The following is a 27,566-nucleotide window of genomic DNA, read 5'->3' on the forward strand; positions in this document are numbered from 1 at the left end:
ACTCCCCATCCCACAAACAGCCAGAGTACCAGAAGCTGCAATATTGGCTCCAAAGTATCTTTTTTTTCTTGGCTAATTTTATAGAGCGGTTATGTGCTAGGGAACATCAGAAGACGTTGGCCAAGACCCAGACCTGGCAGGTATCGGTTTCCACATCACTTGATGAGGACTACAAACACGGTTTCAGTCCTAAGTCCCGACTGCAAACCAGTGTGCCGGAACCAAAGGGCGGATAGTCGAATTTCCACCCGAACGCGCGAGTGTGTTACGACGCATTGATTGTTTTTGTCTGGCGGAGGCCTATTGGGGGAGGACCGACCACCGGGAGGCCAAGGAAAGGAGGCGAGTCAAGGACTGCTTCCTGCGGAGGGAGCCTGGATTCGGGAGGCCGTGCTGGGCCTGTTGAGCTAGGCGTCCGTGCACGTGGGAGAGTTCAGTCATGTCTGTACATTCGGTGATGCGCTCCCTGCGCAAGAACAAAACGCTTCGGTACGGAGTCCCCATGCTGGTGAGCGCAGGGAGGAGAACGTGCGGGGCGGGATTCCGGAAGGGGCGGGGCGTCTAGGTCGGCTGGGTCCCGGCGGCCGGGATCTGGGAGGCGGGAGGCGGGGAGCAGCAGCCTGGGCGGGGAGGGGGCTGGTGGGAGGTGGCGGTCTTAGGCCTCTCCTTTCGCTGATGCCAGGTCTCCAGTTCCCCTTTTACCCTCCCTGGTAGTTACCAGGGTGTGCGTCAGAGAGCGAGGTCAGAACCAGGTTTTACACCGGGTCTGGGTGATTACTAAAGTGACATTTTTAACCCCGTGCTACACCTGGATGGTGCTGTGGATCGTTGGAACTAGATGTATTTACTTAATTTGTACAATTTCGGGCATCTCCACGTTTCAGCTTCCTGGTTTGTGAACTGGTTTAATTCTTCCCGGGTTGTCGTTAGGAGTTAAATAAAACCTTGTGAAAATGGAGTGTTTAGCACGGTGCGTGCCACATTGCAGCAGCCTTCAAAAGGTCGCTGACTTAGAATTGATCATTTTGAAGCACATTGAGTGTACTTTTGGTGTTTATATATTTGCGTCCTGTCCGACACTGAGCTCCCTGAGGATCTCATTCGTCTGAAAGATACAGGTTGAGGTTGACATAACACAAACCAGAATTGGAATCCAGCCATATAATTCCCCTCCTCCCCGCCCCCCCCCCCGCTGTTTCACCTTGGCTAGTTATTTTGCTTCAGCAAGCCTTGATGTGATAGTAAATGAGACAATTTCAATAAAGCGTGTGGACAAAAGCCACTTTTCTTTTTAAATACCTAACAGTTTAATCCTTTATGTGAATATTGGTATAGGCGAAGTTAACAGCTTTTGCATTTAAACAGAATGAAAGGAGAGAAGTGATCTTTATTTGTGTAGATGACAGGACAAGTGTAAAAACTATCCTCTCTATAGATTCCTCTGCCCCCAGATGGAGATCCATTCAGCAGCATTGCGATTGTGGTCACTAACTTGAGGTCACCTTCATGTTCCAGTGAAAGCCAATTTGATTTTGTTTCTTATTTTTCAGAATCACCAAAGCTGCGATATTGAAACCACTAGTGTTGAAGTACCTTCTAGGTACTTAGGGGTTTCCTCTTTTGTTTTATTTCAGGGAATGGAAAGTGCCACAGTAGCCTTTTCCCCAAATGTGTTACTCTGTACTGGTCTCTATCTATACCGGACCTAGAGGACCATGTTTCAAAATATGAATCCTAAACATATAAATAAATTGAAGAGGAAAATGTTGAATTCAGTACTCTGAAACCAAACACTACTGGAAAGAACTCAAAAGATACATCGTCCTCATCATGTATCAGTTGCATATGCATATGCCATAATTACTACACTACATTTATCTTCAAGCTGAAATTATTTCCTCTCTTGGATAACTACTAATGCTTCATGGGACATACAGACTTTGAACACCAGGTATATGCAAATACTGCCCTCCTTCCGTTTTTGTCCAAACTACTTGAGTAAAGAGAATATACTTGTTTCAGCTTCCACACTGCCCATTTAGTCAGAATTTACCTTTCTAATCTGACCAGTGACCTACTGGTTCCTACACACCAAAAAATTAGCCCATTTAAAGCGTTCGGTTCAGCGTTTTTAGTATATTCACAGAGTTATGCGACTATCACCACTGTCTAACTTTACAATAATTTCATCATCCCAGAAGAGACACCATGCTCATTAGTAGTCACTTCCTATTTTCTCCTCCCTCTCCTCCCACCTAGGCAACCGCTAATCTACTTATGTCTATAGATTTAATAGCACAATATGACATGTGGTCTTTTGTGACAGACTTCTTTCAATTAGCGTAGTGTTTCCAAGATTCATTCATGTTGTAACATGTATCAAAACTTCATTTGTTTTTATGGCTAAATAATAGTCCATCATTTGGATAGACAGTTTTTTTAATCTTAATCCTATCCTATTTATTTATCATTATATTTATCCATTGATGAACATTTTAGATTGTTTCCATTTTTTGGCCATTTTGAATAATGTTGCTACGAACATTCACGTACAAGTTTTTGTATGGATGTATGTTTTCATTTCTCTTAGGTATGTACCTAGTGGTAGAATTGCTGGGTCATGTGATACTACATGTTTAACATTTGGAGGAACTGTCAAGCTATTTCCCGGAGGGGCTCCGTCATTTTACAGTCCCACCATCAATGAATCCTCCACATCCTTGTCAACACTTATGACTGTCCATCTTTTTTATTATACCCTTCTTGGTGGATGTGAAGGTATCTCATTGTGGTTTTGATTTGCATTTCCCTTATGGCCAATGATATGGAACCTACTTTGATATGGTTATTGGTCATCTGTATCTCTTTTTTGGAGAAATGTTTATTCAAATCATTTGCCCATTTTTAAATCGGGCTGTTTTTCTTTTTATTGGGTGGAGATTTCCGTAAACACCTGGAAACAGTCAATCTTTGTCGAGGGGCTCTGGGTGCTTGTTTTGGTGTGTCTTCAGCACTTAGCTGGGCAGGTTACAACTCTGCCTTGAGCTTTTATTTCCTGCTTGCTCAGAAACTCCGGGTTAGCCACAGGCACGTGTTTAAGGCCTTCTCAGGTCTTTCCTGAGCTTACTTACGTACCGCTCTGTGCATGGGCACAGTTCTGTCCATGAACATTTCCTACTAGATTCTCAAGAATATGCTTGAACTTTTCAGAGTCCCCTGTGGATACCTTATTTCTCATATTTTCCTTTTAAGGTTTTTGGTTAGACTGTTATTTGCCCTGTTGCCTACCACCTCAGGCAGGCATGATGTTAAACAATTGCATCTGAATTTTTTCAACAAACACTTCCTGGGAGAAGTCTGTTGGTACTGGTTGAGCTCTAAGTCAGGAAAACTGAAGACAGCCTTGTGACTGAGGTTTCCATTGGGCCACCAGATTTGGTCAAGCAGAGACAGTTCTCAGGGAATAAGATTTTAAGGAGCTCCAACTCCATTCTGCCCCTTTAAAGGTGACTTCTTGGGGCGCCTGGGTGGCACAGCGGTTAAGCGTCTGCCTTCGGCTCAGGGCGTGATCCCGGCGTTATGGGATCGAGCCCCACATCAGGCTCCTCCGCTATAAGCCTGCTTCTTCCTCTCCCACTCCCCCTGCTTGTGTTCCCTCTCTCGCTGGCTGTCTCTATCTCTGTCGAATAAATAAATAAAATCTTAAAAAAAAAAAATAAAGGTGACTTCTTTGTACCATGATTACATTGTTTGTTTTCATGGTTACCATGGAGCTGGGGTGGAGAGGGGGAATAAAAATGCCACCAAGCTTTCTGTTCTTACTGAAAGGCAGTCTTCTTAAGAAAATGTTCCCAACATTACTGCAAGTTTTTGCTTAATTTTCAAATTTCTGAAAAAGTTGATTTGAGAACTTTTGCCAGTTTTTTTCATTGCTTTGATGGAGAAGATTTTTGGAGATTCTTAGTCTGCCATTTCACTGATGTCACCTTTTGGTTCTTTTTTTCATGTGTTTTGTGAGATTTTGTAATATTTCATTTGTTTTAAGAACTTCTGTTACTGATCTCTGAAGCATTTTTATAATGGTTCCTTTAAAATCTTTGTTAGATCATGGGGCACCTGGGTGGCTCAGTCGGTTAAGTGTCCAACTCTTGGTTTCGGCTCAAGTCATGGTCTCAGGGTCCTGAGATCGAGCCACATCCAGCTGGTGTGGGCTTGGGGCTCCCTGCTCAGTGGGGAGTCTGCTTCTCCCTCTCCCTCTGCCTCTGGCCCTCCCCAACAGGTGCGGGTGCGGTGCTCTCTCTCAAATAATAAATCTTAAAAAAAAATAAAATCTCTGTCAGATCATTCCAATATCTGGTTTATCTGCATATTAATATCTCTTGATAGTATTTTCTGATTCAACTTGCTGTTTTCCTGATTCTTGCTATGACAAGTGAGTTTTTATTGTATCGTGGACATTCTGAATATTATGTTAGGAAACTCTGTATCCTATTTATGTCTTCTACTTTAGCAAGAAGTCACCATGCTAGACTTAGCTTGTAGGTAGTAGCACACTATTTTGGGCTTTCTTTCCAATGATAATTTAGGTTCCAGAGCCCTTGCAGTGCTATTCTGGTCTGCTTTGTTTGTTTACCTGGTGCTGCTTTGTTCCCCTGGTGCCTGCTTGATCCCTTCTAAAGGTGGAGTGTTAGTAATCAACATGTGACTATTTTTAAAATTATAGGATTGATTGAAATCGCAAAAGAAATCAATGTAGCTAGAGAAGACCAATCATTGTGCCCTGGGGTTCTCCAGCATTAGGGGGTTGAATGTACAGGAAGAACGAATAAAGGACACTAACAAATATTCTCAGGTAAAGGAAAAACCAGGTTTGAGGGAAAAGGAGGAAAGTGATCAACTGTGTCAAATTTTGCTCATGAAATAAGATGAGAGCAGAGAGTTAACCATTGGATTTGGTAACGTGGATGTCTTTGATGGTTGGAATGGGTCTAAGAGAGAGTGGGAGGACAGTGAGCATCAACAACTCCTTTGAGAAATTTTAGTGCAGATAGGAACAAGGAAAGAGGATAGTAATGTGAGGAAGTGAGGTCTAGAGACTTTGTTAATAAGCGGGAGAAATAATAGCATTTTTTATGATGAATCATGTGGTAGTGAGCAAGATTTTCATGGTACAGGAAACAAGAGAATTGATGAATCAGGGTCCTTCGATAGATAAGATGATATGGGATCTATTGCACAAATGAAGATATTTAGTGAGGAGTGTAGATACTGTGGTAATGAGTGGTAGGTGGTGCAGTGCAATTCTGACCCTAATCAGAATTAGCACAGACTTAACAGAGTAAGGGAATAGTCCTTCATGAAACGCCCCTTATTTCAGACACCAGCTGAAAGCTCTGGGATTCTTAGACCACCTGTGCTTCTGATCAACTGGTTATAAATTCATGGGTTCCTATTAACACTCTCAAGTTCAATAATTCTCTAGAGTGACTCACAGAACTCAGGAAAGCACTATACTTACAATTATAGTTTTATTATGAAGGGTACAAATTAGGAAAAGCCAAAGGAAGAGACCCACAGGGTAAGGTCTGAAAAGGTCCCAAAAGCAGAGTTTCCATGTTTTCCTCCTGTGAAGTTAGGGCATGCCACCCTCCCAGCACATTGGTGTGTTCACCAACCAGGAAAATCAAGTAAGCTTCAGTGTCCATAGTTTTTTTAAATTGGGGTTTCATTATCCAGGTATGGTTAATTGAATCATTAACTATGTAAGGGAACTCAGGGTCCACCCCATCTCCTTGGAGGTCAGGTTGATACCATATGGCTTAAAACCCCACCCCTCTAGTCACATGGTTGATCATGCCAGCATGGCCTGCCTGTATACTGCAACTATCTAGGGGCCTACCATGAGTCATTAGCATAAACTCATTAGGCCTCATTAGCATAAACTCAGGTGTGGTCCTAGGGGCCCACCATCAATAACAAAGATACTCCTGTCACTCAGGAAAGTCCGAGTTAGTACCTCCCTCTCAGGAACCCAAGACAAAGATCAAACGAATTCTTCATTATGTAACATGTGGGTGCTGTGATTGCAGTAGTTCCAGAAAGAGGTGATGGTGGCCTGGACTAGAGTATTAGAAGAAGGTAGAGTCAGAAATTGTCAGATTCAAGAAATATTTTGAAAGTAGAGGTGACAGAACTCAGGGATGATTAGATATGAGATATGAATGAGGGGAGCTTATGATGATTACAAAGAAGTTTGCTTGAGCTGTTGGATGAAAGCAGTTGACATTTACTGGGATTTGAAAGATTGGGGCAGAAAGAGTATTGGGGTAAAAGTCGAGGGTTTTTTAAAATGTTAATTTATGTATATCTGTTAGACTTTTTTTTTTTTTTTTTAAGATTTTATTTATCTGAGAGCATGGCGGGGAGGGGCAGAGAGAGAGGGGGAAGCAGACTCCCCGAAGATGGCCCAGTGTGGGCGGATCCCGGGACCTGGAGATCATAACCTGAGCTGAAGTCAGATGTGTAACCAACTGGTCCACCCCGGTGCCCCGTTTATCTGTTAGACTTGCAAGTGGAGGTGTCAAATAGGAAGGCAGGTTTCAGTTTAGTGGGATGCCTCCCATTGAAAATGTGCATTTGGAGGTTGTTAGGTTCTAGAGCCTATTTGAAGCCATGAAATTGGATGACATCAGCTGTGGACTTAGTGTTGGTTTTGAATAGTTAGAAGAAATGTGAAGATTTGAGCCTTTTGGGATACTCCCAACATTTTGAGGTTGGGAAGATGAGGAAGAATGAATAAAACGAGACTGAGACAGTTACGAAAGCCAGGGATGTGTCTTTTCATTGAAACACAAAGACAAAGGTTATTTTGCTTATACAAATTAATTCTTACATATTGACATTGCCAGATATTAGCTGCTTATATATAACAGATATGTTTCCTGATTTGTTGTCTTTTGATTTTGTGTTGTTTTTATTTCATTTATTTGTCAGGATAGACATTTAAAATTTTTATGTGGTCAAACTTACTGGGTTTTAAAATTTATAGCCTCAAGGTTTTGTTAGCATTTCAACTTCAAAATTGTAAAGTTTTATATTTTACAATGTTTTCTATCTTTGTATTTCCTTATTTGGTAATATTAATATGTTGACATAAAAAGGAAGGTAGGGATCAAACTTTATTTTTATCCAAATTGCTAGACTTTTACAGCTTTAGGATTAGGGGTGAAAGCCCATTAGATTATTGGAGGAGGTGATAAAGCAGCAATGACAGTTGGAGGGATCTTTTAAGGTTTGCCATATATTGAGAAGTGTGGTGTATTTTATGAGATTCTTTCATTAGTTGGTGAGAAAATGGAGAAAAATGCTGTCTAGTTAGCTTATTTTGCAAACACATAAAATTGAAAGAATTCTGGTCTTGAAGAAATGAGGCCAGAATTTAATTCCTGGCTTTACTCAGGGTAATCACAGGCAAGTCATGTAGGTGCCTGTGCTTTTATTTCCTCATCTGTTAAATGGATTTTTTTCTTAGCTTCTTTTGTAAGATCAACTAATATAATGCTCGTGATGATGTTATTTAAACCATAAGGTGGAATACAAGTAATGGGGGGGCACCTGGGTGGCTCAGTTGGTTGAGTGTCCAATTCTTGGTTTCTGCTCAGGTCATGATCCCGGGGTCATGTGATCAAGCCCCACATTGGGCTCTGCGCTCAGCGCTTAGCACAGAGTCTGCTTGTCTCTCTCCCTCCCTTTGTGCTCCCCCCCAAAAATGAATAAAATCTTTAAAAATGAACAAACAAGTAATGGGGTACTGACTTTGGTATTTGGTAATATGATAAAATGTTTCCTAGTGACTGTCCATACTGCATCTACTCTGAACAGATGAATGGTAACTCACCAGGAAAATAAAGTATTGCATCACTTTTGGCATTAATCTGTAGATAGACTGAATTCTGCCCTTCTATTTTGTTTAATTGTTTCCTTTCTTTGTTTCAGTTGCTGATTGTTGGAGGTTCTTTCGGTCTTCGTGAGTTTTCACAAATCCGCTATGATGCTGTGAAAATTAAAGTAAGGACGGTAATTGGAGTTCGACATGTGGCTGCATAGGCGGTTGTTCTGGTTTAGATGTGTATACCACACTCTGTACTAAGCAGTCTGAGTTTTGTCTAATTTTTCAAGGGGTTGTATGATCTTTGGGCTCTTTCTTATTCTTTAAGACAACATGAATGATCATATGGAAGTAAATCATGAAATGTAAAGAATTTAGTTATCTTATTCATAGAAAATTTGCAATACTGCATTCTCCCATAAAATGTATTCAGTGGAGTTGTTTTTAAAAAAGGACTTAAAAGGGACTGAACAATGTTCGATAATGTCACTCCCATTATATTACTCCAATTATAAATTAGCTATTTCATATTAATACCAGTAATTTCATAAATTATATTGATATATAAAGTATACTGATATTACTAATACTGAAGGAAAGGAAAATTATTTTTCATTACAAATAATGATATCTTTTTAGGTATAATATGTTTATATATTATATATAAACTTTTATATTTATATATAAATATATGTAAAATTTATTTTGCGGGTGAGGAAACTGAGGCTCAGAGAGCTTCAGTAACTTACCTATGGTTACATGGCTATTTAGAGGTAGTGCTAGGATTTTCACCCTCTTTGATTCAGTTACTAACAAATTTAGGCCAAGTGTTAGATACAAACTCTAGTCATTTAACTCTGATTAATTCATTCAGAAGTATGTTGTTTTTGTTTGTGGCCACATGTGATATTTGAGTTTTTTCCCAAGTTTTATATATATATATAAAACCTATGTACATATATGTATAATTTCTTATATACATATATATAATATTTTATATATAAATTTTCTACCAATATTATTGAGATCCTCTAATGAAATATATATTATATAATATATATTAACTATATTAATAAATAATTATTGGTATGAAATTACAGAGTATTAAAGGGACCTATTCAATTTTCTCAGTTAATTTTATAGTTTAAGAGAAACACCAACTCCAACTAGTCTTAAAGACAGTAAGTATTAGGGTAAATACTAAATTAAAAAGAATGTATAATATATGTAATCTTCCATGAAATCATGTTTTTATTTACTTTTTCCTTTAGTATCTTGAATATATATGTTACTTTAAAGTCTTATCTCCAACATACATCAGCTATAGATCTGTTTTTATTGTCTAATTTTTTCCTTTTGTTGGTTTTGTGAGTAAATGTTCTGTCTTTGAACACAGCTTGTAATTATTTTTATTTTTATTTATTTTTTTAAGATTTTATTTATTTATTTGGAGAGAGTGAGTGAAAGAGAGAGCATGAGCAGGGACAGGGACAAAGGGAGAGGGAGAAACAGACTGAGCAGGGAGCCTGACATGGGCCTCAATCCCGGGACTCTGAGATCATGACTTGAGCTGAAGGCAGATGCTTAACTGACTGAGCTACCCAGGTGCCCTGACCTTGTAATTTTTGAATTAAATATTGGATATTGTTTGTAAACACTTGTAGAGATTCCAGGTGGTATTGTTTTCCTCCTGAAAGGCTTTATCCTTTTTTCTGGGAGGCAGATAGACTGGGGGCTAATCCCCTTACTACTCTGGAGGAGTGAGTATTGAGGTTGATCACTTCTCCTGTGTCTGTTGGCCACTTATATTTCCTTTATTGTGTGTCCTCTATTGTGATGTTTCAGGTCTCGGTTGCCCATTGTTTCTGTTGGTTGTTGGTCTGTTTCTTGTTGTTTTATAAGATTTCTTTATACGTGCCTGATTATAAACCTTTCATCTTAATGGTGTCTTTTGATGAACAAATTTAGTGTAGTCTGTTTTATTCTTTTTTTTACTTTAAAGTTACTTTTTCTTTTTGTCCTTTTAAGAAGTTTTTCTTGCGCCAAAATATAAATATTTTCCTATATGATTGCTAAAGTTCTTGTTTTGCCTTTTATGCTCGGGTCTGCAAATATAAAACCCAAATGGAATTGATTTTTTGTATACGGTGTGAGGAATTGTGATATTCTGATTTATAAGAAGTATGTATTTGGTCTTTGCTCTGTTTTCGGGCATTGAGCTAAAACCCCTGGAATATCCTAAGTGATGAGAGTGAGCAAGGTGTCTTTTGTTATGTTAATGAATTTATGGACTGCCCCTGGCTAACCTACAGATTGGGGCTGGTTGCTAGGAGAGACAAGCTTGTGAGACAGGGTTGGAACTTTCAGTCCCACCCCTTGACTTCCAGGGAGGGGAGTAGGGCTAGAGGTTGAATCAATTGCCAATGGCAAGGACTTAATCAATCACCCCCTGTAATGAAGCCTCAATAAAAACCCAAAAAGATAGGGGTCAGATAGATTCCTGACTGGGGGAGCTCGTAGATGTTGTGGGAGAGTAGCCCTCTTAGAGAAGGCATGGAATCTCCATACCCTTCCCCTATACCTTGCCTGTGCATCTCTTCTATTTGGCCTTTTATAAGTAAAATGTTTCAATTCTGTGAGCTGCTCTAGCAAATTAATCAAACCCAGGGAGGGGTTGTTGGAACCTCCAGTCTATAACCAGTCAGAAGTACAGGTGACATCCTGGATTTGCAATTTGTGTGTAAAGTGGGGGCGGGGGCTGTCTTGGACAACTGAGCCTTTAACCTGTGGGATCTGACTCTATCTCCAGTTAGGTAGTGTCAGAATTGAGTTAATTGCTTGGTGGTTTGAAAAAAAACCCACACACATTGGAGGAACTGTAACCGAACTAGCTGTACCTGAACTAATGTAAATTCGTTTGCTGCTTGGTGAGTTGCAGATAGAGATTACCTGGATTACAACAGGTAATCTCTAAGTAATTCCGGCAGGTGGTATTGTCTCATAAAGGAAACTTTATTTGCGGCAAATAGGAAAGAGATCATGGGAATAACTTCCAAATCCGTGACTACCCAAACAGGGGTGAGAGAGTTCTTTTTATTTAAGATTAGGATGAATATTCGGAAAGGGGAGTTGTCATCACACATAAAGGCAGGAATAAGGTTGTGCAGATGTAGTATGTTATGAAGCCTGTGCTCCTCCTAGGGCAGAGACTTTAACATTGTACTGAAGTAGAGTTAACTGTTGGACAAAGGGAAGGAGCTAGGGATGTGATCCAAGAGCCAGTATAAACTGGATGGGAACTTGGGCTGGTTATCTCAGGTAAGCTCTGCAGGGCCTTGCTTGTTCATAGCTTGGAACCATATCAGTTGACTCCCAAGTCCAGGCCTCTGCAGAGACAACCAGTGTATTTCTTAGTGGAGTCTGAAAAGAAACAGTAGCTGACTACAGAGAAACAGTTCTCTGAAAAATAAGCTTTAAATTTTCTCCTGGTTTCAATCTTGCAAAGACAACTCAGGAATGTGCTAGGTCAATGTTTTGAAACAGCACTGGGAGTTTTACCATTGATTTTTTTGTCTCTGATATGGTTAGGCTATCTACTGGCCCATTAGAGACTTAGTTTTTGCATTCCCATTGTTCCCTTAAAATTCTTAACTACTGTTCCCCCCCCCCCCAATTTCTTTGTAATTCTAACACCCCCTAGGCAGTACTGCAAGAAGTGTGCTTGGGCAAGTAGAGTCGATAAGGCACAGATCCAGGGGGTGGGGGAATGGTGGGAGGGGAAATGGTGGGAGGGGATAGCTGGGGACCTGTAATGACTTCTCTTGTATCACAAAAGCTATGTCTGGGTCTTTCTTTTTCTGGGGATCCCTAACTCTGCTTATAGAATATTTTCCCTAATGTAGACAGCAAGTTGTTCAAGCACCATTTACTGACATAACATTTTTTCCTTCCTGCTCTTCTGTGCCTGTGTTGTTGTCTGTTCTGTTGCATTAGTTTATTTGCAAATTACATTGTGGTTTTCAAGTTAATTGTGCATTCCTGAGAAATGAACTCCCCTTGATCTTGGTATACTGTCTTTTTGATATGTTGCTGTCTTTTTGTAGTGTGTTTTTCAGGAATTCTGCATTAGTGAAGTTGGCCTGTTCTCTCTTTTTCAAATTTTGACATCAAGCTTATGCTTACCACATAACTAGAAAGTTTTTTATTACACTGGCATTATTTCTTCTTTAGTGGAATCCACTGGTAAAGCCATCTGAACCTGGAGTTTTCTTTATGTGAGATTTTAAAGTACAGATTCAGCTCTTTATACATTATAACACTGTTCAAATAATTTATTTTTTCTGTTACATGTTAGAAAGTTGTATTTTTCTATGAATTTGCCCATTTTGTTTAAATTTTCAAGTTTACTGGCCTAATTATCCCAGTATCTATTGCCCATAAGATTTATGTTATTGATCTCCTTTTCATTCTCAATACTCTTATTTGTGACTTCTCTTTATTCTAAATCAATTTTACTTGAGAGTTATCAATAGCTTTTGGTTTAGTTGATTCTTTCTTCATTCGTTTGACCTTTAATTAGTTCTGTTCTCTATTTACTTTTTCCTTTGAGTTTCTTTTCTTTTTCCTAACTTTATGAGGTAGATTCTTAGCTCATTCCCTTTCCATCTTTTTTCGTAATATATGCTTACAAGCTGATGAATTTCCTTTTAAACATGGGTCTAGCTATGTCATGTAAGTTTAATATATAATATATTCACACCCCTTTATTAAAATTTTTTTCAGCTATTCATAAGCTATTTGGAAGTGTGTTTTTCCTTAGTTTATAAGCCTAAAGGGTTTTCTAGTTAAATTATTTTTTATTGATTTCTAACTTAGATGTGTTGTAATCAAAGAATATTTTCAGTGAGTTCATTCTTTGATATTTGTTGAGACTTGCTTTATGACCCAGCATAGGATCAGTTTATATATAAGTAATGTGTGCTTGAAGGAATGTATATCTGCCAGTGTTGGGTACATATTAAAAATTTGTGCATCCATTTGGTCAAGTTTGTAGTGTTTTCTCAAATTTTCTGTAGTGTTGACTTTTTAAATCTGTTTTTTTCTATCTGCTACTGAGAAAATTGTGCTAACATCTCTCATTATGACTCCATTTCACTATATTAGGCACACATAGTTTCAGAATTATTACATCTTCATGGGGATTTGAGTTTTTATTATGAAGTTTTTGTTAAAAAACAAAATTTAAATAAATTTAAGTATCAATACATTTAAAGATCAAATTGGTTTTATTCAGTGATTCATGCATCAGGCAAATGGAATGGAGCTCTAAAGAGCTGTATGAAATAGGAGACTTTTATAGGCCTAACGGAGCAGGGACAAGGAAAGAGCACATTATTTCATCTTTCTTTGGGGGACAGACGGGAACAATCAGGTAGTTTACTTCACTACTTTGACCAGGAAATTCCAGACTGACTGGTTAAGATTACATTCCTGGGGGAGGGTGGAATTTAGATTAGATATTAAGTTTCAGTTTGGTGACATGCTTAGCAGAAGTGACTCCATTTGGGGCCTGTTGTCTTAACACTTTGATTGCTAATAATGCTTTTTTTCCTTAAAGGCTGTTTTGTTGGATATTAGTGTGATTTCATTAGCTTCCTTTTTAATCTTAACCTTTCTATAAATTTAGGTTTTAAATATATCTCTTATAAACAGAATATATGTTTTTAATAGTCCTGTTTTTTAATTGAATCATTGAATCCATTTACATTTCATGTAAGTTTTTACATATTTGGGTTTAAATATACTTTTTTAAAATTTGCTATTTGTTACAGTTATTTCTTTTTGACTTTTTTTGTCCTCTTTTGGATTAACAGTGTTTTATTAATTTGTTTTTGTGTTAGTTTGAAAGCTGTATTTTTACTCTTCCACTGGAGGTTACTCTAGAGATTGTTGTAGTTTTTAGTTTTTGTTTTTTTCCTCCTACTGTTTGGTCTTGAGGGGGAGCAGGATATGCTGTCCCAGAATGAGGCATTTTGACATGTGGATTATTTTAAGCTCAAGACCCAGCAGACTGTGGAAAAGCTTTTTATCTTTCCATTCGCTGCCTAAAACAACTTAGATGGAGGGCCTGTACCAGGAAGAGACCTATTACCAGAGATAACTTTTTATATCAGAAAGACTTATCTGTATGGCATAGTAGGTATTTGTTTACCAAACATTTGCTCTTTTCATCTTCCTGTGAATTGTCTTCCTCCCCTTTTAAACCCTAGTTCCCTACCTCATTTTCCTTACCTTAGAATGATATTTAATTGCCTGACTCAGTTGCCTGTCTACCTGTGAGTCTCCTGTCTTTGTGGGCCTCCCCTACGTACGTAATTAAATTTGTTTTTCTCCTGTTCATCTGTTTTATGTCAATTAAATATTAGGCCAGCCAATGAACATAGAAGGGAAGAAGGGAAAATTCCTCCCCAACAGTCTGGTTTTGGTATTAAGGTAATGCTGGCTTCATAACATGAGTTGGGTTCCCTCCCTTTTTATTTTCTGAAACAGATTGTACAGAATTGGTGTTACTTAACTATTTTATAGAATTTGCCAGTGACACTTTCTGGGCTTCAGTCTTTCTTTACTAAAATGTATTTAGCTATGGATTTAATTTTTTAGATAAGACAATTCTGGTTATGGGTTCCTTTTTTTCCTGACATTTCCTAATTGGTTTTCACTTGAGTAAAGAAACCCTGATGATTTTGTATGTAGATCCATGCACTTTGATTGATTTTTTTGTGTTAATCTAACCACTTTGTTGAATTCTATTAACCGTAATCATAGTAAATATTCTTAACAGAGAAACATTAGAATCATTCCCATTTAAGTTAAGAATAAGAAAAGAATATTCATAATGGTAGCTACTTTTTAGTACTGTTTTGGAGGTCATAGCCCTATAGTGTACGTAGTCAAACAGCAAAAAGAAATAAGTGGTATGAAGCTTAGAAAGAAAAAATTGAAAATGTGATTATGTGCAGATGAAATGTTGCCTACCAAGAAATTTGTCTGCTGAAGAAGATTAAAACTATTAGAATGAAAAAGATAGTTCAACAGGGTCGCTTTTCACTTCCAAATGCTTTGTAATTTTCATATTTTATAGCCTCTTAACATGTTAATATAATTTAAAACTTTCTTAGCTTCCATATATTTGGATTCTTCCTGCAGTTATCTTTTTGTTATTGATTTTATTTTATTTTATTTTATTTTAGATTTTTTTTTATTATTTATTCGACAGAGATAGAGACAGCCAGCGAGAGAGGGAACACAAGCAGGGGGAGTGGGAGAGGAAGAAGCAGGCTCCCAGCAGAAGAGCCTGATGTGGGGCTCGATCCCATAACACCGGGATCACGTCCTGAGCCGAAGGCAGACGCTTAACCGCTGTGCCACCCAGGCGCCCCTGTTATTGATTTTAAATGCTGTTGCTTCTCGGCCTTTGGGCTAAGGTCAAGTAATCTGAAATGTTACCTATTGTAGTCAGTGCGGCATGTATGACAATATTTTTTTACATGTGAATTTGCCTAGTTTTCCTTTCTGCCCTAGAACAAGTTCAGTTCTTACAAACATCTTATGTGTATTTGAGGGGAAATGGCAATCTAAATTTTCTGGGCTCAAAATTCTATATATGCCTGTTAGAAAAATCTTATTATTTTACTCATATCTTCAATAATCACATTAATTTATAATCTGCTTAATCTATTAGATACTGCAAAAGGTATGTTAAGCTCTTCTAGAATGTTTGTGTTTATTTCTTACGTTTTTATCCATTTTGATGCATTCATTTTAAAGCAATGTAGTCACATGAAATTTTATAATTCTTTTATATTTTTGAAAGATTGTTCCATTTACCAATATAAAATGGTCCTTTTTGATGGTTTGCCTTGAACTGTGTTTTGTCCATTATAAATACTGCTATTTATTTAGTGATCCTCCTATCCCCATAGTTTTTTTTGTGGTATATCATTTTTATAGCCCTCTACTGTCAGCTTTGTGCTTTCATTCTTTTTTAAGTGCATTTCTTGTAAGCAGTGTGTAGCAGGATATTTTTAAAGTTCAGAAAATCTCTACTAGCTAATAGATGAGTTTAATACTTACTGTAATTATTGATATGTTTGTATATATTTCTACCACTCAAAACTGATCGAGGAAAAAAATCAAGTAAACGTCAAGAAAGAAGAAAAGATAAAATAGTAAAAATAAAACTTAAAAGTAATCCTCCATCAATAGCAATGCTGAAATAATTCTATCTCTTTTAGCATACAAGGTTGCTAATGAGCAGTCTTTTTTCTAATCCATATTCCTTTATAAGTAAACAGTCTTTTCACTCTTTTTTGATTTTGAGATTTTCTTTTTTATCCTTAATATTCTAAAGCTTCACTCTTACTTGATTAAGAATGGGCTATTTTTGTTTTGTTGTGGTTATTTTTTATTGTGTTGTTTCAATCTGGGGACTCATGCTTTTCTAAATATTCAGTTAATTACTGGTCGATTATTTAATTGTATCCCTTCCTCCATTCTCTTTGTTTTCTGATTCTGAAAACCCTAGTAGACATGTGTTGGAACTTTTGGATCTAGCTTTCATACAGCTTTTCTTTCGTTCATCCCAACTCTTGTGCATCATTATAACGGAATCCTCAGGTTGTATTTCTAGTGTATTAATTTGGTCTTAAGCTGTGTTCGTTCACTATTCTGCTATTCCATTTATTTTAATTAGGGTTTTGTTGTTGTTGTTTGTTTATTGACTTCTGCAATCACATTCTTTTTTCCTAAACCCTTTGCCACACACGGATAACATGGCATCAGCTCCTATTTACCACTATGGAATCCTGTCTAATATTTTCTTAGACGCTTCTTTATTTCAGGTGTATTGAAGGTGTTCTTTTTCGTTTTCAAGAGCAGCATTACATTTATTAGTATTTTATGTTATTTGTATGTAACAACATAATTTAGGGTAGTGGTTAACAGCATGGACTCTGGAAGCATAATGCCAAGGTTCAAAGGCAATTTCTTCCTCTTCAACAAGGCATTCAGACTCTTTGTGTCCCTTTGTCTTTCATCGCGATCATCATCATAATAATTATATGTTTTTGTGAGTATATGTCAAAATGCCTGGCACATAAAAAGTGCTCAGTAAATACAAGCTGCTGATAGTTGTAGTAGTAGTGGTAGCGGTACGTTAGTTATCACTATACGATCGGACTGATGGAGATTTTGTCATGTGTTTGTGATCTGCCTTACCATCCCAGCCACCCCGTATATGACTTTAAATTCAAAATCGAATCTCACAGACTTAAAAAACTTATGGCTCCTCTTTCTTTTCTACAGATTGATCCTGAATTAGAAAAAAAACTGAAAATGAATAAAGTATCATTGGAATCAGAGTATGAGGTACATATGTTAATATATGTTATATGTTAATATAATCTCTCTTTTGTAACAGTCTTCCTAGTCAGTGACTGATTCTATCTGTCTTAAGGTGAACTGAAATTATTACCAGTGCAGAAAAAAATTACCCTAAGCAGTATGGTATTGGGACAACTATGTAGTTATTTGAAAAGAAAATAAAGATGGATCTATATTTCACATATTAAAATGAACAAATTCTAGGTGGAACAAGAATTTAAAAATAAAAAAAACCAATGCTAAGAATACTAGGAGAAAAAAATGGAGATTCTTTTTTGTGGTCTTGAGGCAGAAAAGCTGATTTAAATGTGATACAAAATTCAAAAGCTTTAAATGTAAAGACTGATGAGTTTATATATAAAAATTAAAAGTTCAGCCTAAAAAAATAATGTGTATAAAGTCACTAGTTAAATGAGGAATCCTAAAAATATTGTTTATCTTATCATGATGAATTAGTTTATTTAAATATGAACAGCATCTACAGGTCAACATGGAAAAGTTTAACAATTTAGTTGATCAGTGGGAACATGGGCAAAGAATATAAAGACTTCAGCAAAAAGGAAATATCATTCTTTTTTGTGTGTTTGTCTTTTTTTTTAACGATTTTTTAAATTTAAATTCAGTTGGCCAACATATACTAGTGCATCATTAGTTTTTGATGTAGTGCCCTCCTTAATGCCCGCCACCCAGTTACCCCACTCCCACACACACCTTCCTTTCCACAACCCTCACTTTGTTTCCTGGAGTCAAGAGTCCCTTGTGGTTTGTCTCCCTCTCTGATTTCTTCCCATCCAGTTTTCCTTCTCTTCCCCTATGGTCCTCTGCGCTATTTCTTATATTCCACATATGAGTGAAACCATATGATAATTGTCTTTCTCTGACTGACTTACTTCACTTAGCATAATACCCTCCAGTTCCATCCATGTTGGTGTAAATGGTGGGTATTCATCCTTTCTGATGGCTGAGCAATATTCCATTGTATATATAACCAACCACTTCTCCTTTATCCATTCATCTTTTGAAGGGCATCTCGGCTCCTTCCACAGTTTGGCTCCTGTGGACATTGCTGCTATGAACATAGGGGTACACGTGCCCCTTCTTTTTACTACATCTGTATCTTTGGGGTAAATACCCACTAGTGCAATTGCTGGGTCTTGGAGTAGCTCTATTTTTAACTTCTTGAGGAACCTCCATACAGTAGTCCAGAGTGGCTGCACCAGCTTGCATTCCCACTAACAGTGTGAGAGGGTTCCCCTTTCTCCACGTCCTTGCCAACATTTGTTGTTCCTTATCTTGTTAATTTTTACCACCTAACTGGTGTAAGGTGGTATTTCATTGTGGTTTTGATTTGTATTTCCCTGATGGCAAGTGATGTGGAGAATAAATATCGTTCTTAAACATATGACAAGATACCAAACTTATAGGAATGTTAGTTAAAATTATAATGACATGTCATTGTCCACCCATCTGATGGCAAAAATGAAAATGTTTAATAGCACATGGTATTATAGCATGTGGTTAGGAAGGATGTTCTCCATTTCTTATATTTGGTTCATTTTTTGGCTGTGGATCGTATTTTCCTGTTCTTTGTATGCTTGGTCATTTTTGCTTCAAAGGTGAACATTGTGAATAATACACAAGAAACTTGTGAAGAGTGTTGATTCTCATTTTAGCAGGCAGTTCAATTATTGGCTGATCATTTTGAGCTTGGTTTTGTCTTTTTTTTTTTTTTTTTTTAAAGATTTTTATTTATTTATTTGACAGAAATAGAGACAGCCAGTGAGGGAGGGAACACAAGCAGGGGGAGTGGGAGAGGAAGAAGCAGGCTCACAGCAGAGGAGCCTGACGTGGGGCTCGATCCCAGAACACCGGGATCACGCCCTGAGCCGAAGGCAGACGCCTAACCGCTGTACCACCCAGGCGCCCCGGTTTTGTCTTTTTAAGGGAGGATCTGTGGAAAGGCTTTGGTGTTTCCTAAACTGCTGTAACTCTGTGGGACTCATTCTCCAAATTGTCTCTCCAGAGGATCTTGTCAGAGCTTGGCTTTAAGCTTTGTTGGAATGAGTCCAAAGTAGGTTTTACTCTTGGCATAACCCTCATTCCTAAAGAGTAGCCTTTTTGGTGTCTCAGGTGTGTATCAAGGTACAAGCTAGGTATTAAAGAGAGGTCTCCACTGTAGCAGGGCTGAAAATCCAATATTGATACTGGTGTTTTTTTTTTCAGCACTTCTTGATTCCGTTTCATACTCAATTCTGTAGCAGTTGGTTGTTACGTGGTAAGCCGTAGGTGGTCTTGCCCAACACATGTACGGCATAATCTTCAGTGACTGTATTTGTTTTGCAAAATCCCGCAGAGACTCTTTCCTTTACTAAAGATCTTTGAAGACTGGAACACTTTTATGTGAAGTTGTTCTGCCAGCCTTGCATCCCATCTAAGAATTATTCTTAAGTTCTCTTGAGCATATATGTCTTCTGTTATGTGGGTAAACGCCATTCTTTCTTCCAACCTTTTTATACCTTTGGATACCTTCATAACTATACTTGAAAATAATTTACTCCCTTGCACATTAAATTAGTAAAACTTTGTTCATTTACATATGTTTAATACAGACGCCTAGTGAAACTGTAAGTGATGTTTAGAGAATGGTTTCAGTTCACTGCTTCCCCATTGTCTTGTCGAAACCCGTGACTTGCTACTTCTCAATCTGTAAGCACTATGTCAGTAGTGATGCTGTGGAGGGTTTGTCTGGGAGTAAATTTTCCTTCAGTTATTTTGGAGACCATAGAATTTGAGAGCTGAAGAACCCATGTAGACTTGGTTCAGCCTTTTTATTATTACTTATGAGGGAATTAGTGCCCGGATGGCTTAAATCACTTGCCCAAGATTATGTAGCTTGTTAGTAAAAGAGAAATGCTTATTATCCAAGTGTCAGTGTAAATTTATATCCTTTTCCCTGTCTCTGGATATAAGCTATTACGTGTTCTCTGAGCCTCTTTTTCTGTCTTATTTATTCAATAATTCCAGAACAATCAAAGCAGATGTAGAAAAGTTACTGTCAGAATGGTGTCGAGGGGTGAAAAAAACATTTATATTCTTCCCTTTATCCCACCTTCATTTCCGTGCTGAGAGGCATTTCACACTAACTGTGAAGATATGATGATCCAAACTGTAGTTGAAACTAGGTTTTATTGACTGGAAGGGATTTGCTCATGGCAGCTGTGGGGAATGTCTTCATTTGCAGGCCCAGGCTCATTTCTCAGATTTAGGACAAATCATATTAGTCTCTTTTCTTCCTTCTAGCAGACTTTAGGCTCTCCACCTTTCTTTGTTCTTTTCCTCTCATTTACTGCTGTCACCCATGCTAACCCATGCTAGTCATTATTATGCTGGATCAGCCTTCAGAGCTGGACTTTTGTTTTCCCGGCTTTTGCCTTTTTTATGCTCTCAAAAATAAAGTATGCAGACTTTCTCTAATTTGATAATTTTATTCTGATGGTGGGAGGGAGAAAGATAATCTAATCAACATCCATAGCAAGCAAGAAAAATTCCCAATCCTAGGAGATATGCCATTACTTCAGTTACTACGTGTGACATGCAGTTGTTTTATTTGTTAAAAGTATAATTGAGGGCCCGTTGGATTTTTTCCACTCTCTTACTTATTCATTCATTTAGTAATGTCTTAATCAAAGCCACAGGGCTCTTACCCTAATATATATACTTTAATTTTTGTGGCTCTATAGAAAATAAAGGACTCCGCTTTTGATGACTGGAAGAATATTCGAGGACCCAGGCCTTGGGAAGATCCTGACCTCCTTCAAGGACGAAATCCAGAAATCCTTAAGACTAAGACAACTTGACTAAGTTTGTTCTTTTTTTTTTTTTTTTTTTTAACAAAAATGTTATCAACTGGAATTCCCACTACATATTCAGTGGGAAGAAAATTTCAGACCTGCAGAAGCTTGGATATGAGTAACGTGATGACAGATAATCTTGATAAAAAGTCACAGTAACATCGGGCAGTAATTTTATGTCAAACATCTGTAGGAAAATAATATCGATCACAGGCTGATGAGAGTCTTGGTTTTACTTATAATACCTCACATGATATACTAATCAGTCTCCAAAATATCACCTGATGATTGTATTGATACCATTAAAACATGTTAAGAAAATTATATTGTTCTTGGTTAAGGCAAAAATCCTGAAGTAGTACATGTTACATACAGATACAGCAGATTTGTTCAAGTATTCCATAGATGACTACAATTTGGAAATACTGCTTTAAGGTATGCCTTAGGGCTTAGCATAATTTGCATGCAACTTGACTGTAGTTTTGTTCTTATTTTTTTAACTCGGGGTTTACTATGATCTAAATGCTAGGCAAAAGGATAGAATTGAGGGAAGTTAGTTTTTTTGAACTTATTTTCTTCTTTTTACCTCTGTCTTAGCCCTGTTGCCCCACCTGCTGATATTTTCACACTGATTTCCAGATGCCTAAAGCCTCATTCGAAATACTCCCCCTTATGTTGCCAAAAAATTATAAATCTACCTGCCTCTTGCCCAATGGAGATCACTATTTTCAGTGGGTTAGTTTTAGCAAAAAGGAAACCAAGCTGATTACCTAGTGATGATAAATCTTGATAGAGATAGAGATCAGAGAGAACAATTGGATTTCATGGGCCAAAAAAAAAAAAAAAAAATAGACCTCCATTTAAACATCACTCCATGTACAAAAAGTAACTCAAAATGGATGTAATTTAAATGTAAAACTTAGGGGCGCCTGGGTAGCGCAGTCGTTAAGCGTCTGCCTTCGGCTCAGGGCATGATCCCGGCGTTGCGGGATCGAGTCCCACATCAGGCTCCTCGGCTGGGAGCCTGCTTCTTCCTCTCCCTCTCCCCTGCTGTGTTCCCTCTCTCGCTGGCTGTCTCTCTGTCACATAAATAAATAAAATCTTAAAAAAAAAAATAAATGTAAAACTTAAAACTTGTAGGAAAAGAAGGCAGAGAGTCTTCAGGACTTACTGTATAGTTCTTGAAAAATAGTTCTTAACAAAAACATTCATAAAAGAAAAACTTGGTAAATTGGATCTCATCAAAATTGAAAACTGTTGTTTTCCAAAGACCCCATTAAAAGGTGAAAAGACAATCCAGACTGAGAGAAAATACTTGCAAACCACATTTCTGCTAAAAGACTCATATCTAGAATATATGAAGAATTCTGAAACTCAATAATAAAAAAGCAAACAGTCCAATTAGAAAATGGTCAAAAGACACAAAGTGACATTTCATTGAAGAGGGTATATGAATATGGCATATAAGCACATGAAGAGAATGGTTGACATCACTATTCGTCAGGGAAACACAAATTTGGACTATTGAGAAATCACTACACAGTTGAAAGAACAGCTGAAATAAAAAAGTGACAATTCCAAATGCTGGTAAGGATGTGGAGAAACAAGATCTCTCACACATTGCTGGTATAATTAAAATGGTACAACTGGTCTAGAACATTGGCAGCTTCTTTAAAAACAGCATAGGGGACTTCAGTTTCTGGTCCAATATGTAGGTACCTTGGAAGTCACACTTCCCATCCTAACACAAAGAAAAAGCTGAAAATCAACAACTGTTCTTTGGTCCATGAGAGAATTGAGGACACAGGACAAAACCACCACCTGAAAACTTGAGACAGACAAATACAGAGGATCACAGGTTACCTGAGGAGAAACCACCCAGAAGCCACGGCTGGAGCCAGCATCAGGTAGGAATGCTTGAAGGGTAATTGACTAACTACTGGAGACTGAGCATTGACTAGCTTGAGTCAAAAACTCTTGGGAGACCAGGCCAGGGGCACATTTTTGTGAGTTTTAGTTCCTGGATCCCTACCAGGTTTTCATTGTGAATATTAGAAAAATCTTGTGGTTTCAGCAGGGGGGAGGAGAAATTAACCATTCTAAAATATGTCTTCTAAATTTTGTTCTCCTTAACAAAAAGCCTGGCCTCAAAGGAAACTTTTGCTAGAAACTAATCACGCTGGATTTTACCAGAGCTTAACCAACTCTGGGGTAAGGGAAATACCCAACTTCAGTCCCTTCCAGCCTCCTGTTTCACCTAAATGGAGTGGGGGTGTGGGGAGGAAGACCTGAGAGGTAGTAGTGAAAGTCATGTGGGACCATGATCACTAAAAGACTGAGACCTAATCATAAGACTATAGAATGTTCCCTTCCCCCTTCGCATTACTACCGCATCATTAAAGGCTACTTCAATGGAGTTTCTTTTACCCAATCCAACTGGGTATTATGTCCAACTTTGAACAAAGAAATTACAAGGTGTACTAAAATACGAAAAGCACAGCTTGAAAAGACCAAGCATCAAAATCAGATTCATATATGGGAGGGAAGTTGGATTTATCAGACTGAGAATTTAAAATAACTATAATTAATATGTTTAGAGCTCTGATGGAAAAAGTACACAACATGCAAGAACAGATGGGTAATATAATCAGAGAGATGGAAATTTTAAGAATCAAAGGGAAATTCTAGAAATCAAGAAGAGTGTAACAGAAATGCCTTTGATGGGGTCATCAATAGAGTGGACATGACTGAGGAAAGAGCATGAGAGGAAAATGATACCAGATGGTAATTTAAATCCACAAGAAAAGACAAGGAGAACCAATAAAGGTATTTAGGTAATTATTTTTTAAAAATTACAATTTTTTCCCTTTCTTAATTCATTTAGGAGCAAATAAAACACTTTTTATAAAATGTATCTTGAGGTCTACATATAGAAATGTAATATATTAGACAATAATAGAGCAAAAGAAGGGGGTGGGAATGCAACATTATTGGAGCAAGGAAATAACACCAGATGATAATCGAATCCACAGGAAGCAAAAAAGAGAACCAAACATGATAAATAAGAAGGTTAATATTTAAAAGTTTATAAATCATTAAAAACAACTTCTTTAGAGGTGCGTGGGTGGCTCATTTGGTCTTGACTTCAGTTCAGGTCATGATCTCACGGTTGTGAGATTGAGCCCTGCTTTGGGCTCTGCACTCAGCCAGCAGTCTGCTGGAGAGTCTCTCTTTCCCTCTCCCTCTGTCAGTCACTCCCCCCACCCCCCAGCTCGAGCACATGTGCATGCACATGTTCTTTCTCTCTCTGTCTCTCTCTCAAATAAATCTTGAAAAAAAACTTCTTTAAAACACATAGAAGAGCATAAATCAATATTATAAAATGTTGGGCTTGTGACATGCATAGATATAATATGTATAACAATAATAGCACAAGAAAATGGGGAAGGATCAAGCCAAATAGGAAGAAAGTTTCTATATCTTATTGATATTAAGTTAGTATAAATCTGAAGTAGGTTCTGGTAAATAATATATATTGTGAGCCCTAGAGTAAGCTTGAAGAAAATCACTCAAAAATGTAGTTAAAAATCATAAAAGGAATTCAATGTTACACTAGAAAATAACCTTTTAATACAAAAGAAGGCAGTTAAGGACTACAGAAAAATACAAAAGACATGTAGAAAATAGTAAAAATAGCAGATGTAAGTTCTACTTATCAGTTTATATTAAATATAAAAACTATATTCACTAATTAAAAGGCAGAGATTTGGATAAAAACCACAATCCAACTATATGCTGTCTATAAGAGGCTCACTTTAGATTCAAAGACACTAAGTTCAAAGTATAAGGATGGAAAAATTGATATCATGCAAATGGTAACCAAAGAGAGCTGCTTTGGCTAGTATCAGAGAAAGTATACTTTGAGGCAAAAAAATTATTATAAGAGACAAAGAGGAACATTTTATAATGATAAATGGTCAACAGTCAAGAAAATATAACTTATAAAACATGTATACAACTAACAACACAGCCTAATAATACAAAAAGTGAAATCTTAGAAAAAGGCAATTTTACAATAATAGTGGGAGACTTCAATACCCCAGTAATCTACTTAAGTAAACAGGAGACTTGAACAACACTGTAAACTAAGTAGACCTGACATCTGTGGATTACTCTACCCAACAACAGCAGAAGATACATTCTTCTCAAGTGCACATGAAACATTCTCCAGGATAGACCTTATGCTAGGCCATAAAGCAAGCCTCAAAAAATTTAAAAGGATTTCAATCATACTAATTTCAAACATGTTCTAGGACTGTAAGAAATCAACTATAGAGGAAGTTTTGGAAATTTACAAGTATGTGAAGATAAAATGTAATTGAATGTCCAACTGGTCAGAGAAGAAATCAAAAGTATAATACTTTGAGATGAATCAAAATGAAGAAACAACCAAAACTATGGGATGCATCAAAACAGTACTTAGTTGAAAATGTGTAGCCATAAATATGTATATTAGGAAAAGATCTCAAATTAGTGACTTAACCTTTCACCTTAATGCACTTGAAAAAGAAGAGCAAACAAAACCTAAAGCAGGCAGAAGGAAGTGAATAAAGACTAGAAGTAAATGAAGGAGAACAAAAACACAATAGAGAGATCAGTGAAACCAAAGTTTTTTTTTTTTAAGATCAACAAAATTGACAACCCTTTAGCTAGATTGACTGAAATAAAAAAATCAAGACAAATCATTAAAATGAGGAATGAAAGAGGGGACTTTACTAGCAAATGTAGAGCAATTAAACTATAATGGAATGCTGTAAACAATTCTATGCCAATAAATTAGGTAATTTAGATTAAATAAATTCCTAGAAAAACTACCAAAAATGATTCAAGAAGGAATATAAATCTGAATAGACCTATAACAAGAAATTGAATTAGTGTTAAAAAAAAAAAAATACCCACAAAGAAAAAAGCCCAGACCCAGGTGGCTTTGGTGTGAATTCTACCAAATATTCAAAAGAAGAATTAATACCAATTATTCACAAACTTTTCCAAAAAAATAGAAAAGAATGGAACACTTCCCAAGTCATTCTATGGGGCCAGTATTATCCTGATTAAAAAAAAACAGGCAAAAACATAACAAGAAAATTACAGATCAATACCTCCTATGAATGTAGATGCAGAATTCCTCAACAAAATATTAGCAAACTGAATCCAGTAACAGAGGGTTATACATCACGATCAAGTGAGATTTATTGCGCATATGCAAGATGGATTTAACATTCAGAAATTATTATATAATATGCTACATCAGTAGAATTAAGAACAAAAACCACATATCAAGATGCAGAAAAACACTGAACAGAATTCAACACCTCTTCATGGTGAAAAAACAAACTAGGAATAGGAAGAAACATGGTTCAACTTGACAGAAGTCATCTAACAAAAAAACGAAAAAGCACCTCACAGCTCTCAAACTTAACAGGCAAAGAATGAGTGCTTTCTTCCTAAGATCAGAAAGAAGGCAGCATGTCTGCTCTCACCACTGCTCTTTGACATTGAACGCGGAGGTTTTAGCCAGGACGAATAGGAGGGGACAAAATGAAATAAGCATCCAGGTTGGAAAGGAAGAAGGAAAACCATCAATCTTTGTAGACGACATGATCTCGTACAGAATACATTGTAAGGAATCCACTAGAAACCATAATAAATGAGTTTGGCACTCAAAGGGGAGTGGTGTTAGGATTTGGTAAGACTAAGCCTCTAAGGCAGTGAATGTTTCATTTTAAGTATCCTGCCTGATCTCTCTTTCCACAACAGCAAAGACAGTGCTTTTTGAACCGACCTTATGTCTTTCCTGGTCTTTCCAAGTTCCTGGTAAGGAATGAATGTATCAGTTTAAGACACTGATGTTGTGTGCCTTTGAGAATCCATGTGAGCATTTCCGCTTACAATTCAGTTGATTGCTTATGTTCTTTCATTGTCCTTGAGTTCCCTATCATAGGGAAAATTCAGCTTTCTGATGCAAAGTATTAGTAATCTATGTAAAATTTACTCAAGATTTCACAGAGAAGAGAGAAGTCCCCTTATTAAATTTCTTTCCCACAAAGTCCATCATGGGCATCCCATCCTTTACTCACTTGGCCATTTCCTTATGTAGGGCCCAGCCTTGATGGATCCTGTTTTTCTGTTTCTGGATATTCTCTTGCTCTTAACCAGTACCCTCCCAACTCCTTTCCTTTTCTGTCCCTCATGACTTTCATGTGCACAGCAAGTTAGCTTTTTCTCCAGCTTCCTGCAAACCTGCACACCCATCCCCAGATCCTCTGCAAATAAGCTCTTTTCTGTCACAGGGAACTAACGAGGAAGGATAGCGAGGACATTACATT

The 27,566-nt window shown here is 37.3% G+C and overlaps 1 protein-coding gene across 1 annotated transcript; it reads left to right on the plus strand.

The window, feature by feature from the left end:
* The first annotated feature begins 295 nt into the window (after nucleotides 1–295).
* Nucleotides 296–21,504, plus strand: LOC103671570 (cytochrome c oxidase assembly protein COX16 homolog, mitochondrial). The gene is made up of 4 exons (XM_008700221.2): nucleotides 296–508; nucleotides 7,996–8,067; nucleotides 17,252–17,314; nucleotides 21,070–21,504. The coding sequence occupies exons 1-4, from the start codon at nucleotides 440–442 to the stop codon at nucleotides 21,184–21,186; spliced, it is 321 nt and encodes a 106-aa protein (XP_008698443.1). The 5' UTR covers nucleotides 296–439; the 3' UTR covers nucleotides 21,187–21,504.
* Nucleotides 21,505–27,566: the final 6,062 nt, after the last annotated feature.

Source organism: Ursus maritimus, unplaced genomic scaffold (genome assembly GCF_017311325.1).
Source record: "Ursus maritimus isolate PB19 unplaced genomic scaffold, ASM1731132v1 scaffold_25, whole genome shotgun sequence".
NCBI lineage: Eukaryota > Metazoa > Chordata > Mammalia > Carnivora > Ursidae > Ursus > Ursus maritimus.

What these genes read in the sequence shown, in the direction of transcription:
- LOC103671570 (XM_008700221.2), top strand. Translation starts at nt 440, where the DNA reads ATGTCTGTACATTCGGTGATGCGCTCCCTGCGCAAGAACAAAACGCTT. An exon ending in GGTACGGAGTCCCCATGCTG is followed by an intron (nt 509 to 7,995) that starts GTGAGCGCAGGG and finishes TCTTTGTTTCAG; the next exon opens with TTGCTGATTGTTGGAGGTTC. An exon ending in CATTGGAATCAGAGTATGAG is followed by an intron (nt 17,315 to 21,069) that starts GTACATATGTTA and finishes GTGGCTCTATAG; the next exon opens with AAAATAAAGGACTCCGCTTT.